The 22,852-nt window shown below is 41.3% G+C and overlaps 1 protein-coding gene across 8 annotated transcripts in view; it reads left to right on the top strand.

Annotated features, from left to right (window-relative positions):
* CREBBP (CREB binding protein) overlaps positions 1–22,852 on the top strand; it is a 676,455-nt gene that overhangs the window by 221,391 nt on the left and 432,212 nt on the right. For all 8 annotated transcript variants that reach the window (XM_033962544.1, XM_033962542.1, XM_033962548.1 and 5 more), the window contains 2 exons: positions 10,978–11,095; positions 18,930–19,122. In XM_033962544.1, the coding sequence (XP_033818435.1) occupies positions 10,978–11,095; positions 18,930–19,122 (311 nt within the window). The remainder of the gene's footprint in view (positions 1–10,977; positions 11,096–18,929; positions 19,123–22,852) is intronic.

Genomic DNA, 22,852 nt, shown 5'->3' with positions numbered 1-22,852 from the left:
TAGTTTGGGACCTCAACGTAGTCCTTTCCCACCTCATGAAGCCCCCGTTTGAACCACTCAACAGGGCCCCTCTGAAGTATCTCACCTGGAAAGTGCTTTTCCTTGTAGCCCTTACGTCCGCTCGCAGAGTCAGCGAACTCCAGGCATTGATGGCGGACCCACCATTCACAGTATTCCACCATGACAAGTGGTCCTCCGCACTCACCCGAAATTCCTGCCTAAGGTGGTCTCCGAATTTCATCTCAACCAATCCATTGTACTTCCAGTATTCTTCCCTAAGCCTCATTCTCACCACGGAGAATCGGCCCTTCACACTCTAGACTGCAAACGTGCCTTGGCTTTCTACCTGGATCGCACCAAGCCACACAGAACCACTCCTCAACTTTTTGTCTCCTTCGACCCTAACAAGTTGGGAAGACCCGTATCAAAGCGCACCATCTCCAATTGGATGGCGGCTTGTATCTCTTCCTGCTATGCCCAGGCTGGATTATCACTTCCTTGTAAGGTCACAGCCCATAAGGTCAGAGCAATGGCAGCCTCAGTAGCATTCCTCAGATCAACACCAATCGAGGAAATTTGCAAGGCTGCCACCTGGTCCTCGGTTCACACATTCACCTCACATTATTGTCTGGATACCCTCTCCAGACGGGATGGACAGTTTGGCCAAACAGTATTGAAAAATTTATTCTCTTAAGTCGCCAACTCCCCCTCCATCCCACTGAGGTTAGCTTGGAGGTCACCCACTAGTGAGAATACCTGCCTGCTTGTCCTGGGATAAAGCAATGTTACTTACCGTAACAGTTGTTATCCAGGGACAGCAGGCAGCTATTCTCACGTCCCACCCACCTCCCCTGGGTTGGCTTCTCAGGCTAGCTACCTGAACTGAGGAGACACGCCCGGATCTCCGGGTAGGAAGGCACCGGCGCATGCGCGGTGCGGGCATCTAGAAACTTTAAGTTTCTACAAGCAACACGTGCTTGTGAGACGTCCGTACCGGGGCTCTGTCTGATGACATCACCCACTAGTGAGAATAGCTGCCTGCTGTCCCTGGATAACAACTGTTACGGTAAGTAACATTGCTTTTTGGCTAAGTCTTAATAACAATATTGTCATTTATAGCTAAAGAGACCAAGAAATCAAGAGATCAAGAAACTGTTTTATTTTACTTTTGTGATTATGATAAACATGCCAAGGGCCTCAAAATAGTACCTGGCGGGCCGCATGTGGCCCCCGGGCCACGAGTTTGAGACCACTGCTTTAGGGATTCAAGAAAAGGTTAGATAAGTTCCTGTTGGACCAGAACATACGCAGGTAAGGGTCTTTGACCTAAGGACCCACCGCATGAGCGGACTGCTGGGCATGATGGACCACTGGTCTGATCCAGCAGCAGCAAATCTTATGTTCTTATGTAAGACCCAAAAATCAGCAGTTTAAAAGCCACTTATTGTTGACAAGATGTTGGTGAGGCTCGAGCAGCTGATACTAATTATGTTGGTGGAGGTGGCCCACCATTTATTTATCCCAGTGTGTTACTGCCATGTTGGATAATAAAATTTCCCAGTTGCAGACAATATTTTAAGATATGAAGATAACAGCAAGCATCTGGAATTACTGACAGAACATTGACTTACTGCACAGTAAATGGAGACAGACAGAAGTAGAGATCTCATCGATGACCAGGAAAATTTTAGGTGCAATAATAACATCCATATAATTGGGCTGCCTAGGATAGTACTAGTGTAGAGTAGAAGAGAGTTTAATGGGATATGCTCACAAGTCTGACTGGTGGGGATGTACAGTGGCAGTAGAAAGGGAAAACTGAGCAGGTTCTAGGGCTAGATGGAATCAGAAGCTGAGGCAAGTAATTGTACATCTTAAATTATGCAGATAAAATGACTCTTGAAGGCCTGAAAGGTTGCAGAATCCTTGGAATACAAATGGGCATAGTTATTATTTGAAGTTACCTTGGCACAGAATCCAACGTAGTGGAGAGTGCTTATATTGTATTGCTTACAAATGATTAAGAAGGGCATTCGTTTTGTACTCTAGCATCCAGCTAGAGACTAGGACTTATATACTGCCTTTTTGTGGTTACATATATAACACTCCAAGGATTACAGTAAACAAAACAACATTAGAACTACAATCCTGAAAAGAGAAGAAGTTGATAACCACCTATCCTTGAAGAACCATGTACAATCAATAATAAAACAATCTTTCCTTGTGATGAGAAAGCTAAGATTCGAAACAGAGGCTTTCCAAATTTTAGTGCAATACCTAATCCTATCTCGACTAGACTAATGTAATGTAACACTAACTCTTTGCTCTAAAACATTGCTATTATGTCTAGAACTAGTTAAAAATGCAGCAGTAAGACTCGTATACAAACTATGGAAATCGGAACTCTTATAGCCCTACTATATGAAACAACATTGGCTGCCCATAACTGCAAGGGCCAAGTTTAAATTAGGTATAACTGCAAGGACCAACTGTATTAATAACTACTGATCCATGTTATTTATTTGGTTTTATATCTTGTCCTCCCCAAAGAGCTCAGAACAGGTTACAGTTTACAATAACAGTTTTGCAATATGAGTTTACATCTACTTGTACTAGCAACTCTATTGAATGTCCATTCCAAACTGTCCTTTGTAACTTCCTGGGTAACTGACCCAACCTCTTGTAATGTAATCTGACCTTGAATTGAATAGGTAAGGTGGAATAGAAAATCTGATTAATAACATAAGAATGGAGGATTAAGTGACTTGCCCAGGGTAACATGGAGCAGTGCTAAAGACCTGCACAAAGACAGAGTTGCAGGCTTTCTTGAGCAGTTTTGGCAAGGGGCCAACTGGAGGAACATAGACTAGAGCAGTGTTTATCAACTTTTTTAAGCCAAGTACCCCCTAAGTCTAAGAAATATCAACCAAGTACAGTGGTACCTTGATTTACGAGTATAATCCGTTCCAGGATCATGCTCATAATCCAAAACGCTCATTTATCAAAGCAAAGTTCTCCATAGGCCTTAATGCAAACTCAGAAGATTTGTTCCACAACTAAAGTTTGCAATGGTGGCCCAGGGGTGAGTACCTGCCTTTGGGTGCTGCAGCACTTCCAAAGTGATGGCTTCCTTCCCTCGGGGTCCCCGTGCAGCTGCCCTCCCGCTTCGTCCGATGCCTCTGCCGTCTGTCAGCGCCTTCCGGCTCCTGATCCAAGCCGGCCGCCATCCTGCACGAGCATGCGCGCGGCCTCACCTCTCCTCTCCTCAGTCAGCCGCTGCCCCGACAACATGCTCACCACGAACAAGCACGCAAGATGTCCTGCGTGCTTGTATGTGGTGAGCGTGTTGTCGGGGCAGTGGCTGACTTAGGAGAGGAGAGGTGATGCCGCCGCATGCTCGTTCAGGATGGCGGCCGGCTTGGATTGGGAACGGGGAGGCGCTGACGGATGGCAGAGGCATCGGCTGAAGCGGGAGGGCAACCGCATGGGGACCCCGAGGGAAGGAAGCCATCACTTTGGAAGCGCTGCAGCACCCAAAGGCAGGTACTCACCCCTGGGCCACCATTGCAAACAGAGCTCATTTATTGGGGCAGTGCTCGGTTTGCGATACAAAAGTTTGCTGAGTGTTTTGCTCGTCTTGCAAAACACTCGCAAACCGGTGCACTCGTAAACCGAGGTACCACTGTACCTACAGCCAAGCTCTGCCCCAGACCCCGCCCCCTAATAATAGTATTAATTGTAATGCAATCTCTTATATTCATTTAAGAACATAAGAATTGCCGCTGCTGGGCCAGACCAGTGGTCCATCGTGCCCAGCAGTCTGCTCCCACGGCGGCCCCTAGGTCAAAGACCAGTGCCCTAACTGAGACCAGCCCTGCCTGTATAAATGTTCAGCAAGAACTTGTCTAACTTTGTCTTGAATCCCTGGAGGGTGTTTTCCCCTATAACAGCCTCCGGAGGAGTGTTCCAGTTTTCCAAACAATATAATCTTATTAAAAAATACATAAATACTCCAGCTGATGAGAACCCTCAAGCTATATCAGTTGAGGACTTCTGAAGGTGGCCAGTGGTCCCTTATGCCAAGCTTGGCAGGCAGCAGCAGCATCCTTGAGTCACAGATGCTGGCACCTCAGTGGCTTAGGGATGGCTACACTTAGTGGAGGGAAGTTCTGGTCACCTTTTAGAGGAGGCCCTCAGCTGGCGGTGCTTGGTATCCCTACCAGCCACAGCAAGGGTCAGCAAGTACTCTAACACTGGAGAAATAAAACCAGAAATGCATTTCTTTTTTTGTTGAACACAATACAAAGACTTCTGCTATATACATTTCCCAAAGCTAACCTATTTCAGTCAATAAATTCTTTAAAAAAAATTTTAAACCTTTGTTGTCTGAAGATTTATTTTTCCTTCAAGTTGGTTCAAATTTTTATTTTTTCTGCTTTCCTGTCTTCTGCAAATTCTTCTTCGACTTCAAGCGGTTGCTGTCCATTGGTTCTTCCTACCATGGTCCAGCATTTCTGTCTTCCATCCCTCACGTACAGCATCCTCACTCCCTTCTATCCTGGATAATTTTCTTTCTTTTACCTCTCCCCACTCTTGTGCAACATTTCTCCCCCTTTCTCTCTCATTGTCTGCCATCTCTCATTCTCTCATTCCCTTCTTTGCTACAAATGGAGTGGGGAAAGAGAGAGAGAGAGGGAATGAGGGAGAGATCCAGGGTGCATTTCTCTCACCCCCTCTACTGCCACATCCAATATTTCTCCCTTTCTCATTCCCTGGACCATTTGCAGCATCTTTCGCCCCTGTCCACCAACCTCATGCCCACCATTTCTTCTTCTATCACCCCTCTCCAGCACCATGCCACATCTCTCCCTCCATTTCTCCGCCACTATGTCCAACATTCCTCCCTTTTGCATCCCTTTCAATATGTCCCACTGTTCCCTCTCCACCACCATATCCAAAATTTCACCCTCTCATCCTTCTCTTCCACATGCATCTTGACCTCGCTCCTCTTCCTCTCTATGCCCAAATATTCCCCTCTTCCTTTCCCCATTTGCATCATCTCTTTCCCTCTCACACACTCATGCCCAACAAGTCTCCCTTTCTATTCCCTCCCCCACCTCAGCATCTTTCCCTCCCTCATATGTCCCGTTTTTTGCCTCTTTCTGTGTCCCAAGTTCATGCCCCCTCCCTTCCTTCTGTGTTCCGAGTTCATGCCCCCCTCCCTCCTTTCTTCCAGCTTTTGTCCCACATTCATGTCCTTTCTCTCTTTTAGTTATCCCAAAGTGCTCACTCGCTCCCTTCAGGACCATCCAAGTGGGCTGCCACCTTCATGCTTTTAGACGCAATTGCTTCTTCACAGGGCTGCAGGCAGCAGCTCCTGCACATGGCTGACCTGGAAGCCTTCCCTCTTAGGTCAGCTCTGACATCGGAGGGAAGGCTTCCGGGTCAGCTTCAGCGGCATGCTGGGAGCCTAAACGTGGCTTTGGCTTTATGAAGGGGTGTATGTGGTTGGAAGGCAGTAAGACGGAGATGCTGCTGAGGCTGCTAGTCCGGGAGGGGTACAAGCGCCAAATTGATATCCACATCAGCAGAAGGACGAGAAGATATGGCAGTGTTGGTACCGGCAGCGACAGGAGGGTAAGAGATGACTGCTGCATACCCCCTGGGGTACACATACTGCTTATTGAGAACCTTTGGACTAGAGAGCTTAGAGAGTCTGCCCTGGAAGTGAGGTTAAGTTTGAAGGAAAGTTGAGTTCTGTTCTGTTATTGTGTTGGTATGGTAAAAGCTTTTTCAGTTGATGAAGATTTTGACTGTCAGTGCCGGAATTGTTATGCAAGATTTCCAAGGATACTCAGAAGTAGTCAACCCTTCTATGAGCGGACTAAGGTGCAGGTAGCTAGCTTGTTGTGCTTTAGAGCAGGGTTTCTCAACTTAGGGTCCGCAGACCGCCTGTTGGGGGTACGACGTTAGAATTTATGTCGGGGGGAAGGCTTGTGGGCCATTGTCATGCCATCGCTGCACGCGCCTGGCCATTCTCCGAGTTGTGGCAACAGCGGGAGGTAATTAAATGGAGGCACACCACTGGTAACATCCCTTTCCTAAGAGCGATCTCCATTGTTCACTACCCTCGGTCACCTTCCACTCAACCAGTTCTTGTTGACCTGAAAGCAGGACTGTGGAGTCAGATTTGGAGTCATGGAGTTGGAGTGGAAGCAATTTTTGGGTTGTGGAGTCAGTGAAAATGTGCGTTCTCCAGCTCCGACTCCTAATAGAGTTAAATTGTATGTCATGCAAATATTATAATACTTAAATTTCTTATTTCACAGATATGATTAACCCATTTGTTGCAGGATATGTTTTACTTTTAGAATATATTTTGATATCAAGTTCTTTGATTACAAAATGTAATATATTTTATGATATTTATTATTAATGAACGTGGCACTACTCTGTCCCCATCCCCACCCCGTGTCCTCCTATATAGATATTAAATAAAAGAGTTGGAGTTGAAGTGGTGCTAGTCGGAATGTTTTGTGTAATGACTCCACAGGGAGGTTGTACCTGTTACATTGTTTGGCCTTACACCTGATTTTATTATTGATCACTTTAAATTTACTGACTAAAACATTTTTCTCGGCTGTATGGATTATTTACATTTCCTACTGTAAAAGGTTGCATATTCAAAAGATTTTTCTATAGACTTTTATCTGTTCAAGCTGGATCATGGGATAAACCCTTTTCTGTCCTCTTAGAACTCCAACTCATATCTTTCCTTTAGAAAATGCTAAAGATCTATTTATTTTATAAATTTTTCTGAATGTGATTATAATACACTGTGCTTGTACAGTCTCTTGATTGTTGTTAACCGCATGGAACTGAGAAGTTACTTCAGTATATAAGTGAATTTGTTATGTTATGAGATCAGACCATGCTTCTCTTTACGCCTTGAGCAATACTGGTTTCCTTTCTGTAGCAGGACCAGGTTTACAATCTTGCTTTTAGCACACCTTTTACTTCTGGTTGGGACTTCAAGTATATTTACATTTCTTTTTTATCCTTTTCTTGCTATAGTGTATCCTTACATTACATTAGTGATTTCTATTCCGCCATTACCTTGTGATTCAAGGCGGATTATATAAGAATTGCCATGATGTTAAGACTTATATAGGCGGATTACATAAGAATTGTCATGAAATTAGGTAACAAAAACCAAAAAAGAATTTACCAACAAACAATATAAAATATGAAAAATAGTTGGTAAGAGTTATCCTGGATAAATCACCATTGGAGGCACATAGCACTTGAAAAGGATCCAACAAATATTCCAAAAAGTAAAGGAAATTAACTAAAAGGTTTCAGTACGGGCTTAAATTTCCCTCCGAATAACCAACAGCCCCGGGCAGGTATTCATGAGTGAACAAGCACTTAGAACAACATCTAAATAAATCCTGCCCTGTACATCATGTAACCTTTAGATGAATAAATATATAAAGTTCAAACGTGCATCCAATGCGGGAACCAAGAAAAGATACAAAAATGTTACAAAATATAGTAAAAAAGAACCCAAAGTTTCAAAATCTAAATATCCCCACGTGTGAAACCATATATAAGAAAAAAAGTCCCAAAAATCGTAAGAAAAAAATCAAATAATCCATATAAAAATTTGATTAAAAATCCATCTCCAATACAGGTGCAATGTGATATCCAATATTGTAAATAAATAAATAATGAATCGTGTCTTAGTTCGATGAATAGGTAATAATAAATAAATAACCAATCAACTGAAAAGATGACTTAGCTCATGTGTTGGAAGTATCTCCACAAAGCTTGGCTCAACGTAAGCAGACTGTGTCTCCTCTTGACAGGTCCTGTTTCGATATTCTTCGTCAGGAGGGAGAAATCAGAACGGCAAAATTCTCCGGTCCGAGTGCTAGAAATACAGTTATTATCGTATAGTAAACCTCTCACCAAAAACAGCGGCTCAATCACGCTGAAATTTGCAAGCGTACTGGGAGGGTTCTTTTTAAACAAACGGAAGGCCTCGCCCATGATAATGCAAGGTCGTAATGACGTCACAGATGACATCTTGAACAGACAAAGTAACGGCACCCATACACACACAAAAACATGGAGTGGAATGTCCCATCAGGGATAATATTATGTGAAGCACTTGTCCACACATTCATTTAAACCTTGAAGGAAAAATGCTTTTAGGTGGAAGATCCAGAAGTTTTCTCTTTGTAAGAGGTAAGTATTCCTGTCTGTATTTTGTAACATTTTTGTATCTTTTCTTGGTTCCCACATTGGATGCACGTTTGCACTTTATATATTTATTCATCTAAAGGTTACATGATGTATGGGGCAGGATTTATTTAGACGTTGTTCTAAGTGCTTGTTCACTCATGAATACCTGCCCGGGGCTGTTGGTTATTCGGAGGGAAATTTAAGCCCGTACTGAAACCTTTTAGTTAATTTCCTTTACTTTTTGGAATATTTGTTGGATCCTTTTCAAGTGCTATGTGCCTCCAATGGTGATTTATCCAGGATAACTCTTACCAACTATTTTTCATATGAAATTAGGTAATACATAATGGGTAATTTGAACATTTTAGATTTGATAAGGAGTAGATAGTATAGTAGGTGAGGCTTGGGATCTGGTCATGTTAAATAGGTTTTATGTATTTTTTTGAAGAGTAGGGTTTTTGTTTCTTTTTTGAAGGTTTTGTAGTCTGTGGTCGAAGACAGCAGGTTGGTGAGTTGTCTGTCTAGTTTTGCTGCTCTGGTGGCCATTAGGTTGTCATATAGTTTTCTTCGTTTGACATTTTTGGTTGTCAGGTGTGTGAATAGTGAGTGGGTTCTTCTGTGTCTGGTTGAGGTGGATTGAGTTAGTCGGTTGTTCCAGTAGGTTGGGCTATCTCCGTTATAGCTTTAAATAGTAGGCAGTAGAATTTGAAGCAGACTAATTGGTTATTTCTTCCTCTGCTAGACTCATCCAGAATACTTGTTTTTAACTGTTTTGCTGCCCCTTTATTCTGGAATGCACTGCTAGTTGACCTGTTTTGGGAGACTTAAGTTTAAAATCAGTCTTAAGAGAGAGATTTCTAAACCAGCATTTTCCGGACTGGTATAATGGTCAAAAAATGGTTGTTGAATTATTTAAGCTAGGCTACAATTTGGTCTATTTATTAGATGACTAGTGGGTAGAGGCCTGATCTCCCTATCCCCCCTCCTCTCTTTTTCATAAATTTCCTGGATTCTTTACTTCCATTTTTTTGTTGTTTGGTTTTATTTTAATCTCAGTTGTTATTGTTTGTGGCTGCTTTATTTTACACTTTCTCCTTTCCTTTTCCCTTGAATTGTTTTGATTTTCATCTGCTTCATCAATACTGATATAAACCACAGTGATGATTTTATTTGAATAGAAGTCTGTAAAATAAATGCTATAGATTTAAAAATCATCTAGTTGGAAGGCTGCTGTAGGAGGTTATATGTTGGGATTGTGTAGATCTTGAAGTTCTTTGTGACTTTTAGCAAGGGCCGCGACTGATATCTTGTTTGTCATGCTCCCATTTTTTGAGCACTTTTGTTGCCCTATCATTGTTTTCTTGTTCTCTGCTTAATGTTTTTACTTTTGTATTTGTTGGTCTCAGGGTGCAGTTAATAAAAATTGTTGAATTTTTTTTTCCCCCCAATTCTTTATTCATTTTTCCATCTTCCACCAAGTATACAATATTACATAAATTGAATCATACATATCATTTGAAATTCTTTCTAATATCATCTAAATACATAAATTTACCCTCTCCCCCACCCTCCCTTTTCACAGATATTATAATCTAAATTCAATATACATATGCTATATTAACAAATATTGATTAAACCTATATTATAACTATATACCCCCTTCCATAATTATAATTTCACTGTAAAAATGTCTAATCCAGGGGTGTCCAATGTCGGTCCTCGAGGGCCGCAGTCCAGTCGGGTTTTCAGGATTTCCTCAATGAATATGCATGAGATCTATTTGCATGCACTGCTTTCAATGCATATTCATTGGGGAAATCCTGAAAACCCGACTGGACTGCGGCCCTCGAGGACCGACATTGGACACCCCTGGTCTAATCATTACAATAAGTTGTCAATGGCCCCCAAATCTTCTTAAAATTATTATAATTCCCTTTTTGTATAGCAATTATTCTTTCCATCTTATATATATATGGCATAATGAATTCCACTAGAAGGTGTAATTAAATCTTGTGTAATTTTTCCAATTTCTGGTGATATGTTGAATGGCGACTCCTGTCATTATTAATAAAAGCTTATTATTATTTGATGAAATTTGACTCTTTTTTTCTCATTGACATTCCAAATAGGATTGTATCATATGATAAAGCTACATGGTTTTCTAATAAAGAATTAATTTGTGACCAAATTGATTTCCAGAAGGCCATGTTGAATCTTAAAAATCATCCGGTTGGAAAGAATTTTGACCTAGTTTAAGGAATTTATAGAAATAGCAGTAGAAGTAATAGTTTAAATGGGGAGGGGGTCTATGGCATTTCAGAATCTGGGCAAACTACATGGACCTTGTGGTCTGTATCTTCCATCATATTAGCTGTTTTATGATCTCTGGCTTTTTTTCCCCTTAAAAGACTAAGTACTACAACAACTTTATGGGGCTCATAGCGCAAGATAGAGCTCTCTGGGATTCTTTGTAGCTTTTCAGTAGGTGCTTTACAAAATAGACTAGGTTTATTCTTCTTATGATCTTCAGAACTGTTTTAGCTAGAATGCTAGTTCTCTCAGGAATGAGGAAGTGGAGCTGAGCACCAGGGTTGATTTTGATTTGAAAACAATTTGTTGACCAATACTTGTCCACTTGACTTGGGAAGAATTATCTTATTCTTTTGCTTTGTAACATGTACAATGACTTGCTATACTCATGGGTTGCTTATTCATACTGTTTTATTGCAGTGTCCAAGCTATCTTCCCTACTCCTGATCCAGCTGCACTGAAGGATCGTCGTATGGAAAACCTAGTGGCCTATGCCAGGAAAGTGGAAGGAGATATGTATGAGTCAGCTAACAGTAGGGTATGTTTATTACAAACAGTGATGATTGTTAACATTTGAAATGACAGTGCATATACTGTTGAGATGAAGACAGTAAATTCTGATTATGGGCCATAACATGTTTCTTTTCATTTGTCATTTCCACATTGTAGTGAATGCTGAATAGTTTCTCTGACAAACAGGATGCTTTTACCTGTGCAAATGGGTGATGTCATTGAGCATAATAATATACAGTAGAATTCCAATTAACCAGTATTCAACTAACCGGCAAAAATAAATTTCCCGCATTCCTGACCGTCAACCTCCAAAATTGTTTTTGTGCTCCAGAGCCAACAACCCCTAAAGTCGTGTACAAAACCTTTGTGAAATCACAAGGTACTCAGAATTTTCTCAAAAAAATGTCTTATCATGGATCAATGTGGCTAAATGAAGGTGGAGGCTCAATGATCTTTACATCCCCATTTTGTCCAAGCAAATCTGATTCCCTTTACTTGGGGAGATATGCCTGCATGAGCTAAACGGAGTATTTTGTTTCTTCTGCACTTATAATCAAGAATCAGGACAGGCAATCTTAACATTCTCAAAAGGGATATTTGAAAACCAGGTAATTTCTACTAGAAGTCTAGGAGGTGATAATAGCATCTATGAAAACTTTTATTAGAAAGTGCCAAAATCTTACATAAATATTATTCTCTTACTGGTGTGTTTAGCATGCTCACAGTCCTTGCTCGTGTTCTCCCCAAAAAATTTTAGCGTATCTTTTCCACATCTTCAAAGCTGGATTTAAACAAAATTCAGGAAAATGAATTATTACTACCTAGCCCTGGGAAAAATTGGATGGGGTGCTTCTGCAAGGCAGGGTATTTACAATCTGTACACTGCTGCTGCTTGTCCTGAGAAAGATGAATGGGAAGAAACTGCTTCCTGATTGGCCCTGGTGGAGTGAAAACATATTTCTGTGCCAAATGCCCTGATAAGAATATGACTAAAGTATAATATGTGGTCAGGATCATGTGAAGTGATGGAAGATCTGTGAGGTGATCAAGTTGAAGCAAGCACTCTGATAATGCACAATTGAATGGTGAGTGGTGGGAAACATAAGGCTAAATTCTGTTACGTCCCTTCCGGATTCAGTACACTAGGTGTTCAATCCCTTACTGCAGTCCGAGAGTTGCAGAAATCCAAACACTTTTTTGAGCACATGCTCCTCCCACCTTGGAAAGAGAGAATTAGAGCCCCCTGGAGTCTCAGTTTATGCAAGCAATCCGTGCAGAAGCCTTTTGAATATGCTCTGCATCTTTTTCTTATTTCTTCGCTTAAAGTTTTTTATTCAGTGGCTTAAGTGCCTTGAGACTCCTTAAGGAGTCCTCTGACGGAGGAAAGGATGCAGTACCGCAGATCCAGACTGCTGCTTCAGAGAGAAACTTTGGTGGATCTGTGGAGCCAGCCTGCTTTGTGCCACCCTTCTCAGACTTGGGGCCTTCTCTTCGACACTTGGCAGGGTTGTGCGTTTCTTCCTGAGCCACGCAGTCCAAAATTTCAACGGCAGATCAGATATCTCCTGAACTTTCCAGCTCCCACACCCTGCGTTCCATGGCAGCCTCCTTGGAGGTGGTCCCCTGGGCCAGTGCACACATGCACCCTCTACAGGAGTCCCTCCTCTTTCAGTGGTCTCTGCAACATCATCCCCTTCAGAAGCTGTTCCCCTGGATGAAACCAGCATGCAGAAGTCTGTGCTGGTAGCTTCAGGGGGAATCTCTCCACCAGGGCAAGTTTCTTCGGATCTTAGAGCGATTAACTCTTATAATGGATGCCAGCCTGTTGGGTTGGGGTGATCACTGCAGGGACTGCTCAATTCAGGGGCAGTGGACTACTTGTCAGAGGTGTTAATCGATTAATCATTTGGAACTTCACGCAATTCGCCTGGCATATCTCGCTCTCCAACCCACTCTGGAAGGAAAAGAGGTGCGAGTGTTCTCAGACAATGCCACGGAAGTGGCATATGTTATTTATTAAAGTGGCTCTTGGGCCAGGAGGCTTGCATGCTGTTTCGCTGACTGGAGTTATGTTTTCTATCTCTCTTGGCAGCACATGTGGCCGGACTTAATAATTTATAGACAGACTTCCTCAGTTGACAAGTCCTGGACCCAGGAGAATGGTCTCTTTCGTGGAAAGCGTTTCTGTCTGATTGTACAGTACTGGTATTAACCCCAGATGGACTTGATGGCTTCAGCAGAGAACTTGAAGGTCAGGCGCTTCTTCAATCTAAGAACAGAGCACGGAAGCTTAGGGCTGGACACCTTGATTCATCCCTGTCCAGCTCACAAACTACTTTATGTGTTCTCTCCATGGTTTCTGGTTGGTTGGGTCATCTGCCAGATAGCGACGTATCCCAGCTTAGCGATTCTAGTTGCTCTGGACGGGTCTCATCTGAGGTTTGCTGATCTCGTCCGTCTTCAGCAGAACAGGAAGCTCAAACTCCTCTTCCTCACAACCGGTCAGAGACCAGTGCCCATGGAGACCCACAGCTTTGGTCTTATGGCATGGCTCTTGAATGCGCAGCCTTGATGAAGTGTAGTTATTCAGAGGAGGTCCTCTTGATGCTCTTGAAGTCCAAGAAACCTTAAACTATGGCTTCTTATGCCTCAGCCTGGGAGGCTTCCCAAAAGTTGTGTGCTAGCGACCAGGTGGAACCTGAGCGGGCTCACTTAGATAAGGGTTTAACGGTGGCCTCCCTTAAAGTTCCGGTAGCAGGGGTTCTAGTTCACTCCTTGATCATCTGGATGTAACCAGGTTTCTGAGAGGGGTGCTTTGTTTGTGGCCTCTCTTGCGTCATCTTTTCTCTTCATGGAATCTTACCATCGTTCTACAGGGCCTTGTGAAAGCCCTATTCAAGCCACTGAAGGCTGCTACTCTTCTGGATCTAACACTCAGACTGTCTGGTCAACTTTGACTTCTCATGGCGTATTTCTGAGCTTCAAGCTCTTTCGTGCGGAGAACCCTTTCTCCGTATTACAGACACTGGAGTTGTTCTCCGTACTGTACCTTCCTTTCTATTGATGGTAGATTCTGCTTTGTGTCATTCAGGAGGTTTGTTTGCCTGCGTTTCATTCCACAGGTTCAGAGCACAAGGATCAGATCTTACGCCCGTTGGACATCAAGAGAGTCTTGCAACACTTTTGGAGAGGACTAGTGGTTTTTGGCTATCTGATCTATTTTTTCTATTTGTCCTGACTGCTCTGCTTTGGTGTAGTCTGCTGGAATCTATGACCTCGATTGCCTGATGGATACATATGGCCATTTCCATAGCAAGCTGCCGCTGGTTTCCCGCTTTGTGGGGAGTCTTGCACGTTTTCTCCAGAGGAAATTTGCAGGGTGGCTCCTCGATTTCTATCTTTTCTCCCCTTCTTCCCCCAATCCCCCACCATGTCATATGTATACTTTTTCTTAATACACTTTAATTCGCCTTGAGCCTGCACAGGTATGAGCGACACACAAATACATGATTGGATTAGATCAGTGCTTTCCAACCCTGTCCTTGAAGACCACCAGTCCAGTCGGGGTTTCAGGATAGCCCTAATGAATATGCATGGGAGAGATTTGCATATAATGGAGGGTGCCAGGCATGCAAACCTGCTCCATGCATATTCATTAGGGCTATCCTGAAAACCCGACTGGCCTGGTGGTCCTCCAGGACAGGGTTGGGAACCACTGGATTAGATTGATCCTATCCTACCTTTACCCATTTTTTTCTGGAGGTTGTGGCAGCTTGCTCTGATGCCGCTTTTGGGACCTTAGTGTTGCGGGCAGGCTCTTCTGTCCTTGCCATTGTTTTGGTATGTCGCCTAGCGTACTGAGTCCAGAAGGAACGTAACAGAATAGAAGATTAGATTTTCACTTTTGATAATTTTCTTTCTGTTAGTCCATGGAGGGATTCAGTATGGCCTGCCCTCTCACTTGTTCTGAATCTGCCTCACTTAATCTCTTTCTAGGCTTCAGTATCTTCCAGCCAGTTGACAGATCCTGCTCCCTCCCTTTGAAATTACATTCCTAACTATTTACGTGTAGAATCATCTCTAAATCAATTTAAAACAAAGTTAAAAACATTTTTATTTGTTGATGCCTTTGAAACCTAACTGTCCTTGTAAGGATGAAAACATGCTGTCTTCCACCACAGCAACCCTTCCCAGTGTACTTTCCTTAATTGTTCTCTCTTTCTCTATAATATTGTAGTTCTAACCTTTTTTTTCCTTTTGTTCCTGTTCGTCCCTGGTTAAAGCATCCTTGGATGTATTAACTACCCCTAAAGATGTCTACCAATTTTAAGTTTGTATTATAATCAATATATGTTTTTATTAATATTGTACACTGCCTAGAAGTCTGATTAGGTGGTATAAGAAATTTTAAATAAATTTGAAACTTTTCCACTTCTGTGAGTATGCATTACTGAAGGCTATTTCATGTGAGTGCTTGTTGCACACAGCATGTTAGTTCTATATTGTTCCTCAGTGTTTTTCTGTGTTACCTTTGTGCCTGTTTATTGCTTGTTTTCAAGTTGCAGAGCAAACCAGTTCACTTCCTCAGTATCCCCTCCTTGTCATGGATTTGTTCAGGTTGGGTTTGGGACTAAACTGCAGGGGGCTCTAACACTCTGTCTAAGGTGAGAGGAGCATGTGCTTAGAAAAGTGTTTGGATTTCTGCAACTCCCAGATTGCGGGAAGGGACTGAACACCTAGCATACTGAAACCTCCAGGGACTAACAGAAAGAAGATTATCAAAGGTGAAAACCTAATCTTCCATTGGGAGATCACTGCAGTGTTCTAGTCAGGTATACACAAGGGATTATAAACAATTTTTTTTTTGAGGGGGGAGAGGTTGGGGTTGTATTTATACAGGAGTAGACAATGATATCCGCTGTTAAGGAATGATGTTGCACTTGATTCTGAGAAAGCTTTCAGCCTGTATCCCACACTCTACCCCTGCTTTTGACTAGCCTTCATACTGATGATCTGTCTACTAGAGAGCCATCTTTTAGTATCTGTAGCGTTAAGAATGGTGGATTCTAATTCTGAGGGTTATATCCACTGAACTTGGAAGTATCACCTGTTATAACTTAATTTCTATTGCAATGTGTCTAGTAGTCCTGAATGCTAGGGTTATGCATCTGAACCCGCAAGTTGCTTGCAGAATGCTGTCGATCATCTTTGAACTCTGCCTCCTTCCCTGGCAGCTGCTCCTGGCTCCTCAGTTTTTTCTTCAAGCAAGTTGCTCGGAAGCGTTTCTGCTCTGCTCTGTGGTTTTATTGTTTTCGGGTATTATTGTTTTCTACCCCTGCTTTTGACTAGCCTTCATACTGATGATCTGTCTACTAGAGAGCCATCTTTTAGTATCTGTAGCATTAAGAATGGTGGATTCTAATTCTGAGGGTTATATCCACTGAACTTGGAAGTATCACCTGTTATAACTTAATTTCTATTGCAATGTGTCTAGTAGTCCTGAATGCTAGGGTTATGCATCTGAACCCGCAAGTTGCTTGCAGAATGCTGTCGATCATCTTTGAACTCTGCCTCCTTCCCTGGCAGCTGCTCCTGGCTCCTCAGTTTTTTCTTCAAGCAAGTTGCTCGGAAGCGTTTCTGCTCTGCTCTGTGGTTTTATTGTTTTCGGGTATTTTTTCTTAGTGTTTGGTTGGGACTTGGTGCCCACTTGTTGGGAACGCTGCCTTGGAGAAGACGCAGACTCACATTGTGGAAGTCTGCTGTTAGCAGGATAAGGCCCCAGGGACACCTACCTAGTTAGCTAGCCAGCTTTTATATTGGTTTTTTTTTTGGAGCTCAGGGGCCATCCCTGCATAGCTGCTCACATCCCTGATTTATCAGGAGCTTGAGTGCAGGCGGTTTGGCTCTGACCTGGTTTGGCCAGACTTAATAGTGGATCGGCTGCATGGTCCTCTCCCCTTTTGCAACTCAAGGTTTTCTGTGGGTTGAGCCACAATCTGACTGGCAGTCCCAAGACTTAAGTTCATCTGCTGAACCAGTGAGACAGAGGTCTTCTCCATTTGTCCCAGCTGCACTTCTAAGCTGAAGCAGGCACATGGCATAGTGATTAAAGCTGCTATAGCATAAGGGGAAAATTGAGAAGAGGGGTGGTCCTCCAGAAGTGAAATTTGAAGGTTTCTGCAGCCAGAATCAGGGTTCCCCACCTCTAAAACCCCTTTTTCTGCATTTTTTGTGCTTCAGAGGAGTGCCCACTGGCTGTGTTTGGTGCAATTTTGCTGTCAGTGGCCATTTTTTTCTAAAGCTTCCATCTGCCTCAAAACCCTTCGATTTTACTTAAAATTGATAGGGATAGACCCTTCAGACGTTCCTATCACTGTTTCATGCCAGTTTTTGCACTGAATGGCCGGCCAAGGAATGTCCATGTCCTGCATGTGGCAGAGTGCGTGAAGAGGGGCAGGAACCTTGAGCTCTTCCTTCTTTGAGTCCGTCAGGGATGGGGTTCTGCAGGAGCCGAGATCCCAAGGGAAGAGACCCTTTCCAGAGCCCTCTGAAGATGCATTGGCGAAGCACAGAGGGGTCATTACGTATCAAGTGGTCTAATTTTAGAATAGTGCCCCACCTCACCATCATGGATTTTGATGACACTTTGCATGCTGAATCTTACATGACCCAAACAAATTCTGATAAAGCTTAAGATCTGCCAGTGGAATACTTATGGAGATATAACTCTTTGTTTGATACCATACCATGACCATGTACAGTATCCCGGCACAATTTTTGGCAACTTTGAGTCAAAATATTTCCTTGTCCATTGAAGCTAAACAAATTAAACTTTCAATCTTATACAACTTTTTACAATCTATTCAATGGAACGAATGCAGATTTTCATTTTTTGAAAATGACGTATCTTGTTTGATAAAAGTGGTGGTTTTCACCTGTTTCCATCCACTTCATCACCTTTCCCATCCTCTTCACAATTGGCTTTCTCCCCAGTTTTTAATCTTTTCCTACACTTTGTTTGGAGGCTTGTTTGTGGTACTGCATTTTGAACAGATACTTTTTTCTTCTAGCACCACATAGTTGAACCTCATGGTGCTCTCTGTCCTGTGAAAGCAGAGTAGGATTTGGACAGCACATAGCTCAAATTTGTCGAGAGCTGCAACAGTGAGTCTGAGAAAAAGGTAGAAGGAGACCTAGCAAGTACTATTAGGGAGAATTTATTTTAGGTCTCAGGCTTGATTAAAAGAAAGAAAAAAAAGAATCTTCAAGCATACCTTGATAGGTTGCTTATACATATTTTATCTGAATTTGAAAAGGAAGCATCTTTGGCATGAGGCAAGCACTGTAGCAAGTATCAGCCGTAAACTTCATATATCCTGATATAGGAGTGAGATTCATTACTCTCACTGGTATCTGGCCAATGTATGGATGCAGCATAGCAAGCTTACTCAAAGTGATCTCCAGACCATACAAAACTCCAAGACTACTAAAATTGCATAGACTGTCTCAATTATCTTCCTCTGTTTGGAAGTAATCTGCACTTTTAAATTGTTTGCTCAGCAATATTAGGCACAAGATATACATTTTTTGAAATGGATTTGATTGACAGGTGGTTTTGTAATACAACTTTTTCTTATTGCCCTTTATAAAATCATTATTTTACATGTTTGAGGACAAGTAAAAGGCTGTTTCACTAGGGGAACTACAGCTGTTGTCAGCACAATTTTATGTTATCTTGGAGGCACTATATATGTTGCAAGAAAAATTCATAATCTGTATGTAGCTACTGTAGTTTTAAGCAATATGAGTGAAAATGATGAGCTGTGGTTTTTTTTTTTTTTTTTCTTGTTATGATTCAGGATGAATATTATCATTTACTAGCAGAGAAAATCTATAAAATACAAAAAGAACTGGAAGAGAAACGCAGATCTCGTTTACAGAGGCAAGGAATATTAAGTAACCAGCCGGGCTTACAGACCTCTGGGGCACAATCCCAGGGCCTTCCACAGTCTGCTGCTAGTATGGGCCAGCCACAGCCTGTGAGACCACCAAGTAAGTACAATTAAAGGAAGAAGATAGTTTAGAGAAGTTGGGAGAAAAGGTAAAATGTGTTGACTTTGTCATTTAACATAACAATTGAATCAGGAATAGAGGCCAGGGCTGTTTTCAGGTAAGCTATTGTATTTTTTAAAAATGCTTCTGGTGATTAATATATGCCAGACCAAAAAAAACACAAATTTTCTTGGTACCTTGGGTTTTTTGACCAGTTCTGGAGTTATTTGGAGTGCTGATTCAGAAAATTGCATCTGGACACCGCATAAACTTGCTAAATTTTCCAAAGAAGGCTCCAATCTATGCTGGTCCTATGGAAAATTTGAAGGTACACTGCCACACATGTTATACCAATGCTCACATATTAAATTGTATTGGGATAAAATCTGGAGCACCATATCCACCATTCTAAATATTAATGAATCTTTACATCTTAAAATTATTATTCTTGGACACCATGGTCTCACATATTCTATGCCCGAACCCAATGCTCGTTTACTTAACATCTTATAATTCTTGGCTATTAAAAACATCTTGCACTGTTGGAAGGACTTATCTAAGGTAGAATACATTGTAAGGTGGAACACTGTATACATAACCAACACATTTGAAAGTGTAATAGCTGAAAAACATTATTCTATTAGTTCTTTTCTCAAAGTATGGAGACCTGTTCAACTTTATTGTGACTTGGACCGTTGACATAAAATTATCTCAATGTAACACCAATGTAATATTTATAAAATATATTTAGAGTCACTTCTTGTCAGTTAATTAAGTCGCTTGGGATGCTCAGTATGATGCTCATTGGGAACTCTCTTCTATTATTTTCACATATACTCTCAGATGAAATTATATGTACTAGCCATGCTGGATTTGGTTGACATGAGACATTGGTTGTATTGACTTATAAATAATACTATCTTCCTGCTTATTAACTTTGATAGGTACAACTAGTCTGTTTCATGTTTAAGTTATCTATAACTTATTTATAATAATTATTTGTATACTTTGTATATTTATTTTGGAAAATAAAAATTTAAATTAAAAAAAGAAAATTACATTGGATAGACTGCATCAGCTCTAGTTTCTTAGATGTGGTTGAATTTATTAAATTTTTTTTTTTAACACTATTTAAAAGATCTCTTCTGCAGAATCGAGATGTCATAACAAGCTTTCTTTTTTTTTTTTTTGTAATTCTTTATTCATTTTAAAAACTTACATCAAGTGTACAATTAATAAAACATTTAAGATTAAATACATCACTTGAATTTTCTTAATATATTCAGATACATAAGTTTATTCCCTTCCCACCCACCCATTCCATTCATATTTAATAAAAAATATACAAATATAAATACTCTTATTTATATGTTAAAACCTTCCGTAATAATTTAGACAACCAACCCTCCCCCTCTCCCCCATTTGCAAATATACTTCCAATAGAAAATGGTATCTATTCATTACAGTAGGCTGTCAATGGCCCCCAGATCTTTATAAATTTATTATAATTATCTTTTTTATTATAATTAGCTTTCTTTTTTGAAAGGGAAATTTATGTATTTAACCCAAGTGAGTAGTGTCTTTTCAAATGTGTTCTGTTAAATAATGGCAACAAATATGGTTCTATTCCAATCAGTCACTCCACCAGGATGAAAGAAGAATACAAGGCCATTTCTTTAGTCTTGGAAAAGATAAATTACCAAGAACATCAGTGGGTGATTTGTGTAGACTTGAAGATGGTTAATTTTCTTCTTGGTCAACAAAGTAGCTACACAGAGTATCCTTGCTTTTTATGCCTTTTGGATAGTAGAGCCAATATGAACATTAAACAAAAAAAGATTGGTTTCTGAGAGAATATATGGTGGTTGAAGGACAAAATGTAGTCAATGAACCTTTGGTAGCACAAGATAGAATCATACTGCCACCACTGCATATAAACCTAGACCTGATTAAAAAATTTTGAATACAGACGGTTTGTGCATTAAATACATAGTGTTTGTTACCTGGACTTACCATGGAAAAATTGAAAGCAGGAGTTTACAGATTAGACAACTTATAAATGACCCACATTTCATAGCATCAGTGAATGAAATCGAATCATGTGCCTGGTCTTCATTTGTTCTTGTTGTGAAAAACTTCCTTGGCAACAAGAAGGCAGACAACTACACATAATTAGTAAAGGATGGGCTCTTTCATTTCAACAGGCTTGGCAGGAACATGAGTGTTAAAGTCCATTTCTGCACAGTCTCTTAGAGAACCTTGGTGACTTAAGTGAAGAGCAAGGTGAAAGATTTTACCAAGACATAAAAACAATGGAAGCCAGATACCAAGGAAGATGGGAGTACACATAATGGCAGTCTATTGTTGGAACCTTATGCGGGATTGTCCTGGCAGATCCCACTCTCGGAAGTCTTTAAAAGGAACTTCTTGTGTGTCGAATGACTGGAAAGAAATAAGTAGATTTTCATGTTGAACAATTAATTTTTAATAAATATTAATTTAAACACTACATTAAGATATTATGATTTCTTAATGGGTGAGCAGAGTGAAGTGTGTTATATGGCACATGTTCTGTAGCTCAAAAACTAGAGCTGATAGGAGGAAACTGGTGCAATTTTTGGAATCAGCAGGTCATATATACCCAGAAACAGGTCTAACATTTGAGGCACCAAAATTAGTGTTAACAAGTGTAATCTGCATAAATAAAAAACTTTATACAGATATTGTAAGAAAGGGCTGTTCTAGTGCGACAGACACTCTATTCATGAACTTGTGGGTAGTTTTAGCCTAGGTTAGTGCTTTAGGTTGCTTTTCAGGTCAAAATATCAGATTAGGGCACAAATAGCTGTTGAGGGAAGGCTCTGGCGTTAATTTAAGTTCCTCTCACCCACCCCAAGGCAGAGCTTTTTGATTTATAGGCTCTTCAGCCAAACAGGGCATTACTTTGGTAGGTTTTTTCCTACCCTTTCTTTATTCTTCCAGGTGTAAGTACTTCAGCACCATAGTACAGCTGGGAAACATCGTATCACTAAAGCTGCTGCAACTTCTGTTTCTGTGCAGACAGAAAATGTTACCCAGGGAGAGGGAGTGGTTCCATGTGCAAGCTGTTTTCAGCTTGACTCTCTGGAAGGAAGTAAAGGAACTGAGAGAGGAGGTGGCAATACTGAGAAGCATCCGTAAGAACATCGATGAAATGGTTCATGAGGTGTCAAAGATTTCCAGCAGTGGGGAAGAAGAGGTTTTGCTGAGGGAAGACAGCTGGACTCAGATTATGGAAAACTGCAAGATTGGTACTGTGACTCCCTCCACCCTTGAACTGAAGAACCGTTATGCTGTCATGGAAGTGGAAGAGATGAGAGCATCCCAAGGAGAGGAGGAACCAAAGCTTGAAATCCCCAAAATTACTGGATCCATGACCACTAGGAGGCATAAGGTAGTAGCAGTTGGCAATGCCCTTCTGAGGGGTACAGAAGCATCCATCTGCAGACCAGACATGATGTCACTAGAGGTATGCTTTCTGACTGGTGTCAAAATCCAAGATGTTACGGAGAGATTGCCGAGACTCATCAAACCTGATGATTATTTTCTGATGCTGCTCATCCACGTTGGCACTAATGATACTGCCAGGTACCCCTGTGAACATATCAAAAGTGACTTTGTGGCTCTGAGAGAGAAGGTGAAGCATACATGTGCGCAGATGGTATTCTCATCTGACCTCCCTGTTGAGGAT

The sequence above is a fragment of the Geotrypetes seraphini genome, chromosome 11 (genome assembly GCF_902459505.1).
Source record: "Geotrypetes seraphini chromosome 11, aGeoSer1.1, whole genome shotgun sequence".
NCBI classification, from domain to species: domain Eukaryota; kingdom Metazoa; phylum Chordata; class Amphibia; order Gymnophiona; family Dermophiidae; genus Geotrypetes; species Geotrypetes seraphini.
This window is presented reverse-complemented; position numbering and strand designations above follow the sequence as displayed.